Raw genomic sequence first — 10,692 nt, 5'->3', positions numbered from 1 at the left:
TGATTTGAAAGGAAAAAAAACTATTTCCATGTACATTAAATACTTGGGGAACATCCATTCATATTTATAAAATTGATACATTTATGCCAAAAGTAATGACGGCTTAATTTAATTAATTTTTTTAAATTTTTTAATTTTTATTTTATGTATGTATTTTGCATGTGTTTATGTATGTAAGTGCACCTGTGTATCCAAAGCCCATAAAAGTCAGAAGAAGGCATCAAATCTTCTGGAACTTGAGTTATGGATAGCTGTTAGCTTTCATGTGGGAACTATGCAAGAGTGGCCAGTGCTCTTAACTGCTGAGCCATCTTTCCAGCTCCATTAGGGATATTTTTATTACTTTTCTACTGTAAATATTAATTTTAAGACATGGTGGCCCACACCTTTAATCCCAGCACTCAGGAGATAAGAGGCAGGCAGATCTCTATATGAGTCTGAGGCCAGCCTGGTCTGAATAGCAAATTCTAGGCTAGCTAGGGCTACATAGTGAGACCCTATCTCAAAAGGAACAGCAGAAACAAATATTAATTTAAGCACTGAAAGGAGGTTTGTTCTTAGCCAAAGAATAGGAAGAAGCAGGGAGGAAGGTCCACAAACCTGCTTCTCTAGGCACTGTTAAGATTATTTTTTGGTTTTTAGGGGAGGGAGACTTAAGACAGGGTCTCACTGCTGCAGCCCTGACTGGCCTGAAACTACGTAGATCAGATGGGCCTTGAACTTGCTGCACTCTTTCTGCTTCTGCCTCCAGAGTGCTGAGATTACACGTTACCACCATGTCTAGGTATTTTATATTCTAAACCAACAAATCTTACCACTTGTCCTCTTAGATTATTTATTTTTGCTGTTCGTGGTTCACTGACTCTAACTTACAGTAACATATTCCCTCACATATTCTTCAGACTGTGCACATGGGCGGTTGGTATTTGTGGTCCTGGGGATTGAGCCCAGAGCCTCAGGCAGGCCAAGTACATGCTCTGTCTGAATTCGATCTATAGTTTGTACTTTTCACATGTTATAAATGGTAAGTCTAAAATGTGAAATGTTACATAATACAGAATTTTCTGGTGCCTGTTGTCCTAGGTTATTACTAATACAGCAACTTAAAAGTTACTGTCAGCTTTGAGTTTTACCAGATTGTGCAAATAATATAAATTAAACTCCTCTAACATGGGAAATTTTCAGGGAGGACTTTCTTTCCCTCATCTAGAATCTTGGCCAAGTCAGAAAATGCTCTTAATCTTTCTGCCAGGTGGATTTTTTTTTCCCTAGTCTTCTCTTTCACTAAAGATGCTATTCATTCAAGGGCTCATCTTTATACTGATTTATTTTCTATTTCTGACCTGTACTACCCGAAGAAAATGCTACCTGCTATGTTCTGAAATAAAGTGATAAAATAAAGTGATCACAGTATGGACAGGAGCTCCAAGGGCAACGAAGGTCTCGGAGATAGAGTACACCTTGGTGGCTCCTTCTAGGCTTTTGGCTCTGGAAGTCTTATGTACTTACAATCTCAGCTATGTGTTTAAAGAACAGTTGTATATTTTATCCAGTATTTCTAATTGATGTGTGCAAATTCCCCATAACTACACAGCTATTGCTTTCCCCCAAAAAAAGTCTGAAGACTTTTATGGAGTTGAAAATACAACTTAGTATAGCATCTATTAATCTCTGCTAAAACATCCTTTTCATTTTAAGACTGTATTTCAACACTCACCAGTTATGACTGGTTACAGATTTGATAAATTCTTACCTTGACTTTGGGCTTAGGTGCAGGAATCACCTTTTTCTTTGCCCTAAGATAAAAGATTAAAATGAAGGCCATTTCAGTAGCAGTTAAATGAGCCAGTATGAAATGCTAACATAGAACCCCCTAATTATGAGGGTAAATAATTTTTCCAACTATGTAGAAAGCTCTTTAAAGGAAAGAACTATCAATAAATATGATGCTTACATTTGAATTTTCAACAACATTTCTCCAATTCAGATTAACTAAAAGGTCAAGTAATTACTAAAATATATTGTGGATGAGAAAGTTTTTTTTTTTTTTAATATTTTCTTTATTGTTTTTATTTTATGTGTATGAGTGTATTGCCTGCATGTATGTGAGTGCACCCGTGTCGTGCAATGCCACTGAGGTCAGAAGAGGGCTTCGGATTCCCCTGGAACTGAAGTTAAAGACGGTTCGCAGCTGCCATGTGGGTGCTGGGAATCGAACCTGGGTCCTCTGTAAGAGCAGTCAGTGCTCTTAACCACTGAGCCATCTCTCCAGCCCCGAGAAAGTTTTTTTTAAAAAAAACATATAAATACATAAAATATAAAATAATACAAAACAGGTTAACAGAGCTGCCTCACTTAAAAAAACTGACGAGAATCTCAATTAGTTGTAGAAAAATAGGCTTCAAGGCACTTCAAACTTAAATCAGGGAAAGGTTACAAACATCATATATAGAACATTTTGCTTAAGAAAAAAAAACCCAAAACTAAGATTTTATTGAAAATTATTTTTAAATGTAAAAAATCCAAATAAAAATTTGTCAAAATGATAGCCAAAAATAAACAAACATTTTAAAAGGTAGAGAATGGTGGTATATGCCTTTCATTTCTGAGTTTGAGGCCAGTCTGGTCTACACAGCAAGTTCCAGGCCAGACAGGCCTAGATTGTGAGACCCTGTTTCAAAATAACAAAAATGAAAACAAACTAAGATTTTAAAAACAGGGAATTTGGAAGCTTTGGGACCCAGCATGAAACAACTGTCCATATACAACTTGAAGAAGACAACAGTAATTTTCCAAATTTTGGGGGGAAACCATTAACACATAATACAGACATGTTCAACTATTCTACAGATTCCTACTTTCAGGTACAAAGTCAAAAATAATAATAATGGAGCTATCCTTAAAAATCCCAAGGAGAGGGCTAGTAGTTCAATGGAAGAAGAACACTTGTCTACCATATATGAATTCCAGGGTGCAATGCTCAGCACTGGGGGAAAAAAGGCTTTGGAAGGGAGGCAGACATGGCAGCATGCACCAATGGTCTATGCTACTTGGGAAGCTGGGGCAGGAGGTCAACTTGAGCCCAGGAGTTTAAGACCAGAATGGGTAACAGAGCAAGGAAAAAAAAAAAGAAAAACAAAATTAAGAAAAACTGAAAACCACAAACAACTCAATAGATCCTTGATGATACACTAATGAAGTACCTTTCTTAAACACTAAACATTTCCATTTCCAGCAAATTATCAGTAGCCTGCTACTTTTATATATTTCAGTAACTTTTTTTCTGTGACAGGAATCACCATTCAGGGCCTCACTCATAGTAGGAAAGCATACTGAGCTACCAACTGATACATCCACAGCAAATACTTCTTCAATACTCAAGTACAATAAATAAGCACTCTATCAACTGGGCTATGTCCCCAGCCAATAAAACTCTTTAATGCTGTACTGTATATGCTACAGAGAAGTAGCCCCAAGTTATAGGTAAAAATAAAACTGTTATGGAATTGGAACAATATTCACCCCTGAAAGCAACCACAGAAAAAATGTGGCCTTTTCCTTAAAGGATCTTTCTTTAATAATAATTTCACTGATGTGGAGCTGGAGTTCAGTGGTAGAGTGCTTGCCTAGCATATGCTGGGGTCTGAGTTCAACTTCTGATATAAACATTAAAAAAAGAAAAAATATTTTATTTACTTAGTGTGTGTGTGTGTGTGTGTGTGTGTCTGTCTGAATGAGCATGCCACGGTGCATGTATGGAGGTCAAAGGGCAACTTTTTGGGAACTGGTTTTCTCCTTTCACCATGGGTTCCAGGGATCCAACTCATGTTGTTGTACCACTTGCACAGCAAACCCTTTTTTAACCACTGAACCAACTTGCAGACCTAGAAATTTTTCTTTTACTAAGAAAACACCAGTTTCTACAGAAGGAAGAACACTGTGAATGGGCAAAACAAGATAGATATGTAAACTGTGCTGTCCTCGTATGTTCAGGACAGTCAAAGGCTATAGGTTACTTATGCCAATGGCCAGGAAAGAGGTAGAGAAAAGGACACACAAAAGCTGGGGAAGAAGGCCGAGGAGCAAAGGGCCACAAACTGCCAAGGGTCTCGGCTGCATGGCTCCCTACAGCCGAATCCCAGCAAGTGTCATAACATAGACGAGGGAGGTTTGGGAGAGTTGCCTAAGATTGCTTCATAAAAAGGCAGCAATCAAAACAACGTTAAAAAAAACCCATAGTGGTAACATGAAGGTGTGTTTAAGTCCTCTGTCAATTAAACAAATGCATCTAGAGTCTGCATTTACTCACGGAGCAGAAGTAAGATGGTTATGTACACTTCGGCTTTCCTTAAAAAGCATTCTGGAAAGATTAGAAAGAGAAAATTTATTTTTATAGCAGACAATAACATGATGATTGCTTCAGTTTTGTTTGTTTTTGTTTTGGATACAGCGTCTTGCTATGTGTCTCAGACTAGCCTCAAGCTTGCTATTGTAGCCCAGGCTGACCTTAAAATCTTTAGTCATTTGAATTTTGCTTATTTACCAAGTAAAAGTAGTAATGGTTCAGTATTCTCAATAATATTATTTAATGAAAATTTTTATATCATCTCTATGTGTTTAGAAGTTTTAACAAAATAGAAAAGACTTTTGCTGGTACTTTAAGACTTTAAGATAATAGATTTTTTACATTCTTTACCTAAAATTTCTAAGACGGGTTGTGCATGGTGGTATACATCTTTAATCCCAGCACTGGAGAAACAGAGGCAGGTAGATTTCTGAGTTCCAGGCTATCCTAGCCTACATACAGATTTCCAAGTCAGTGCTACACAGTGAGTCTCCATGTCAAAAAAACAGGGGGCAGGGGGAATCTAAATACCTAAACATATTGTATGAAAATCACAAAAATTCAATTAAAAAAAAAAAAAGCCAGGGTGGTGGCACATTCATTGAATCCCACCCAGCACTTGGGAGGCAGAGACAGGCAGATCTCTGTGAGACTGAAGTTAGCTGGGGCTACTGTCTATTTTTAAAAAAAAGGGTTTTCTTGAGACTTTTAATAGGTCTGCTCTTAGTTTCCAACATAGCTCTCTATACTATTTTGGCTATGTTTCTTTTCTTATGCCCTTTCCTTTTTTTGGTTTTGGTTTTATGTTTCTTTTTTAAAAATATTTTATTTAATGCGTATGAGTGTTATGCTTGCATGTAGGTCAATGCACATGTGTCGTGCAATGCCCACGGAGGACAAAAGCAGCTGCTGGATCCCCTGGAACTGAAGTTACGGACAGTTGTTAGCTGCCATGTGGGTGCTGGGATTCGAACCCGGGTCTTCTGCAAGAACAGTCAGTGTTCTTAACTGCTGAACCATCTCTCCAGCCCCTGGTTTTATGTTTCTTGAGATGGGTTTAATTAGATGGCCCAGACTGACCTTTAACTCTCCAGTATAGGCTGGCTTCCAACCTGAAATCCTGTCTCTTCCTCATGCGTCCTGGGATCACAAGCGTATGCTGCCACACGCAGCTTGGCTCTAAATTCTGTACGTAGCTCCTTACCTAGACATTACCCACATAAAATTTCCCTCCTAGTGTTTATGACCTTTTCCTCGGCCCCTTTACTACCAAATTCAGAAGCAAAAAAGGTGTTCAATTTAAATTTAAAAGAGAAAAAAAAGGAAAAAAAAAAACCAGACCACAAAACAGAAAAAAATACCTTTATGCCTATCTTCTTAACTCTATTCAAAATCATAGGACTAATGTCTCTTTCTGTTAAGTGTTGATAATCTGAAATGCTATATATTAATACATGCTAAGCACATTAAGTTCTTAGCAAAATCAATGTCATGTATGTATAAGCTGTGTGCATATGTTATCTTTAACGACAGCAATAATAAGAAAATACAAGTCGGGTGTGGTGGCACCCGCCTTTAATTCCAGCACTTGGGAGGCAGAGGCAGGCAGATCTTTGTGAGTTTGAGGCCAGCCTGGTCTACATAGTGAGTTCCACGACAGCTAGGGCTACAGGGAGACCCTGTCTCAAAAAGACAAAAAAAACGAAAAAAACAAAAAAACAACAAAATCCAGGAAGTGCTATTTCTTACCGTGCCTGCATCCAGCCCTTAGGCCACAATGGCTTCACTTCTGTCTCCATAAAAGATTTAAGATAATCCTCAGCAGATTGACTTTTATTTGGCTCTAACTCATAGCATCCCAATTTGATCTCAACGAGGTTACACAACAAGGTTCTGAAGAGATTAAAAAATACATATGACATATATATCTAATTAAAAAATTGTAGAAAACTAGATTTGAAACATGTATTTAAAGCACATGAATCTGACAGCAATAAAGAATGTTAGGTGAAGAATCCAGACGAGATAATTTCTAACATCTATCATTCACTGTCTATAGTCAAACTCCAACAGGAAAACAATGTTCCTTTGACATCTTAATTTAAAGGGATCAAAGATGGAAAGAGAGAGTTTTCTCCTGGGTATACCAAGACAACTGATTAACACAGGTAAACAGCTCACCTTTTGTAAATAGTGTGATTCACTCCATTATGAGATTAGCTTACAGAATGTATAAGAAAATACAAATGCTAACACTCTAAGGATACCAGAACCAGATTAATATTCTTCAATCAATTTTTCTTACACACTAATCTTTGGTTGCTTTTAATCTAGTCCACACTTACTGTAGATTCTTTTCTCCCTTACATATTTGACTAACACTGAAGACTGACTAATAAATCTCACCTAATGGTATCATCCCAATGGAATTTTTTTCTTGGGCCTATGACTCGTTTCCCTGGTTTTTCATCATCATCATCTTCAGATCCATTTTTCTCTCGTTCTTCATCTGTTTGCAACCTAAAAAATGAAAACCATTTTGTGAAGCCAAGGTTCTAACCCAACATTGCTTATGATATCGTCCAGTACTTCAGTTGCTTAGTCAAATGTTAACTCAAAACAAGAATAAATGGGGAACCTATATATCCACATAGTACTTTTAATTTAGAGTAAGTATAACTTGTTTTCATAAGTGGGCCTTAGAACTATAAAATAAAGGCACCAATACCCATCTTTTAGGTTAAAAAAAAAAAGTTTAGCCCTGGCTTAGTCAAGTTGGTTAGAAGTGCTTGGCCAGTGCTGGCTCTTGATTTTGTTGTTTTTGAGACAGGTTCTCACTCTGAAGTTGAGGCTAACCTACAGCTTATAAAACAGATTAAAAAATATGTATGACAAAGCCTCCTAACTGCTGGGATTTCAGTCATACCTGCCCGGGCTCTTGTTTTAATCTAACCAAAACAAAGCCTTTTGCTTTTGTCAGCAAAGCAATTGAGTGGAAAGTGGCATGTCATTTTGAGAAAATATCCAATTACATCATTTTGATAATGTATGCAGATATTTTGTGGGGGTTTTTGGGCATGTCTTTGTAGCCCCAACTGGCCTGAAACTCACTATGTAAACCAGACTTGGCCTTGAACTCATAAAGATCGCCTGCTTTAGTCTCCTGAGTGCTGAGACTAAAGGTGTGTGCCGCCATGCCCGGATGTATGTGGGTTTTTAATTGAGGGGGGAGAACCATTTAAGAACAACAGCTAAAAGTGAGTCTCAAATGCCAAAGCCATCTCAAACAGAAAAGGTACATATATGGCACTCTGAGCTTGAGGTACATACTTGGCACACTTAGCTTGACTCCGAGCCTGACAGTCTTCCTGGTATTTAAAGAGCTGTTCGGGCATCACATTGCTAACAGCCAGTTTCAGTTTTTGCAGAGGTTCTTTTAAACGATCATCCTGAAAGGATATATTTGGAGTTTTTTCAAACATCTTAACAAAATTCATTCTATAAGCAGATTCTCAATAGCATGATGAAATTATGTTTCACATATTGATAAGGCTTGACTTATTATCTAAATAGGGAGACTTCTCCAGCACTGACTTTTTAAAACGTGCACTGGATATAGAATTAGGATAATCGTATTTCCCAGTATGCTACGTAGACTCCCAGGTTTTGCCTGCTATCTAGTAACAGTGCTCCTTTACAGTCTTAAAAATGACCCCATGTTTTGACCAATATATTATCTGAATATTTAACAATACAAATGATGCCCTAGAGCAAACTGCTGTTCAATTTCCACATGATGGAGAAACAGCATTAGAAGACACTGCTCTGGAACACTAAACACATGCTGGTTTGGTGACTGCCAACAGAATTTTGGCACCCTGTTTTCCCAGTTATTAGTAATTATGATTTATGCTGTAAGCAAAAAATGTAAGCTCAAGGTCAAAGTGAAAGAGAAAACAGAAATTCTTCTCCATATTGTTCATTTTTAAAAAGGGAAAACAAAAATGTTTATATCTGACAGTTGTAAGCAGCAACATTATTTTCATCTTGCAGATATATGTAAATACCTAAAACATGTCACGATCATAGGTCCAGAAATGACTGAAGACTTTGTTTCTTTACTAAAACAAGAGTTTTTGTTGTTTTTTTGAAACAAGGTTACAAAGTAGCATTGGCTGGCCTAGCCTAGCATTCACTATATAGACCAGTGGGGCACGCTAAGCAAGCCATCTACCACTGAGCTAATCTCCAGTCCTGAAACAACAGTTTTTAATATCTGATTGGGGGGTGGGGAGGGGGGTAGAGAATTCATAGCTAAGATTATTTTACTGGGAAATTTCAAATATCCATCAACACTAGTACTCAGCAGTAAAAACAGATTTCACTCTAATTAATACACAAAGGCTCCAAGCAAACAACTGTCTTGCTTTACTGGTTATAAATCCCCAGGTGTGGATACCTTTGCACTCACCTGCACATTGAGATGGAGCTTCTTCAGACGCTTCACCAGTGTTTCTTTATTGCATGGCACAAAAGCTTCGAGATGGGAGTAAACACCACTACGAATGACAGGACCTAGTTCTTGTAGCTGTAACTCAATGCTGACCAAAAAAAAAAAAAACCCCAACAATAAATAGTATAGAATTTCATTTAGAAAGCAAAGACAGCCGATTCTTGTTTTCAATGTTTCATCATTTCTCAAAAGCATTTTTCATAAAAATAATAATATAAAAAAATTGTATAAAAATATTCTACTGAATCTAGCTTAAAGTAGAATTTATATAACCACAAACAAATTGACAATACTTTAATGGTGATCAGGGCAAAGCTAATGTCTCTGGGTGTATATGGGAACCCAGAGCTCAACTGCTTAAAGAGACAGTGTATCTTTACCAGCTGGCAAGTATTGTATTTCTTCAGCTGCAGTTTCCTGAGTTCCTACAGTATTTTCTGTAAGAGTGTTTGAAAAAAAGCAAAGATTCAGAAAAGTTAAAGCTCCTCATCCCCACTATACACAGCTATTTTTCCATCTGCTCTTATTGTGCCAGTTGCACAAGCTATGTATTTAACAGCTTACTCCATTTACTGTAATTCTCTAGTCCCTGTTTCCAGGTTTGAGACAGAAAACAGTTAAGTCCTTATTTTGCCTAACAGCTATTTATTTTTCTCTTCTTTTGCTTTTTTGTTTTTCTTCATTATTTTCATTTTATGTGTATGAATGTATTGTCTGCATGTAAGTAAGTGCAACTGTGTTGAGCAGTGCCCACAGAGATCAGAAGAAGGTGTTGGATCCTCTGGGACTGGAGTTATGGAAGGCTGTTAGCTGCTATGGGGGTGCTGAAAAGCAAACCCAGGTCCACTGCAAGAGCAGTCAGTGCTCTTAACTGCTGAGCCATCTCTCTAGTCCCCTTCTTTTGTTTTTAAAAAGATTAAAGGAAAAACATTTGTAACAGTTATATTTTCAGCAGAGAGAACCTGCTAAGTAAACTGTCTCAAAATGGAAGAGATTATATCTAGCAGTTGCTACTGTAGAAAAGTAACAACAGATGTTAATTATAAACTGGTCTTATTGAAGGCCAATATCAAAGTCACCATATTTCTATTATAAAAGATACAGGTAGACTTAAATACTTCTTAGAGGGCTGGAGAGATGGCTCAGCGGTTAAGAACACTGGTTGTTCTTGCAGAGGACCTGGGTTTGAATCCCAGCACCCACATGGCAGCTAACAACTATCCATAACTCCAGTTCCAGGGGATCCAACAGCCTCTTCTGTCCTCCGTGGGCACTGCACGACATGGGTACACTTACCTACATGCAGGCAATACACAGGTACACATAAAATAAAAATAAATAAAATATTTAAAAAATAAATTAATTAAAAGAAGATATCTCTTAGAAAATGAACAATATATCTAAAGATTAACAGCTTTGGGGAAAGACATCCTACCATATCAAATGTATCCATCACCTATAAGCTATATTGCAATTTCAGAAAAAATGAAATGTGAAAAATTCTGCTTTTTAGAATTGGTTAAAAAAAAAATTCCTAGTATTAGAAAAACTAAACAGTAAATTTAAAAATGACAAGAAGTTCAAGACCTGTAAGAATGAAAAGGTTAAGAACACGGGTTTACATGGGAAATAATCTCTCCAGTCATGAGTGCTATGCATAAACACTTGGTTAGATAACATATGGTAAGATTTCTTACTAAAGGTCTAGACTTTGAGTAGGGGGGCTTCTAGGCATGTCCTATTTGACCAAAAATAAAATACAAACTCCAAGTACTAAGATAGTTCAGGTAAGTTGAAACATATTCACTGAGTTATTTATTCATTTATTCATTCA

General features: G+C 37.1%; 1 protein-coding gene across 1 annotated transcript in view; it reads right to left on the bottom strand.

The window, feature by feature from the left end:
• The window catches only part of Ubn2 (ubinuclein 2), a 92,869-nt gene that overhangs the window by 28,389 nt on the left and 53,788 nt on the right, over nt 1–10,692 (bottom strand). The window contains exons 8-13 of the mRNA XM_029558846.1: nt 8,817–8,946; nt 7,676–7,794; nt 6,752–6,865; nt 6,095–6,238; nt 4,310–4,360; nt 1,754–1,796 (exon numbers count right to left, since the gene is read on the bottom strand). Of these exons, the coding sequence (XP_029414706.1) occupies nt 1,754–1,796; nt 4,310–4,360; nt 6,095–6,238; nt 6,752–6,865; nt 7,676–7,794; nt 8,817–8,946 (601 nt within the window). The remainder of the gene's footprint in view (nt 1–1,753; nt 1,797–4,309; nt 4,361–6,094; nt 6,239–6,751; nt 6,866–7,675; nt 7,795–8,816; nt 8,947–10,692) is intronic.

Source organism: Nannospalax galili, unplaced genomic scaffold (assembly GCF_000622305.1).
Source record: "Nannospalax galili isolate Female #2095 unplaced genomic scaffold, S.galili_v1.0 scaffold307, whole genome shotgun sequence".
NCBI classification, from domain to species: domain Eukaryota; kingdom Metazoa; phylum Chordata; class Mammalia; order Rodentia; family Spalacidae; genus Nannospalax; species Nannospalax galili.
The sequence above is the reverse complement of the archived record's forward strand: the minus strand, read 5'-3'. Positions and strand labels throughout refer to the sequence as shown.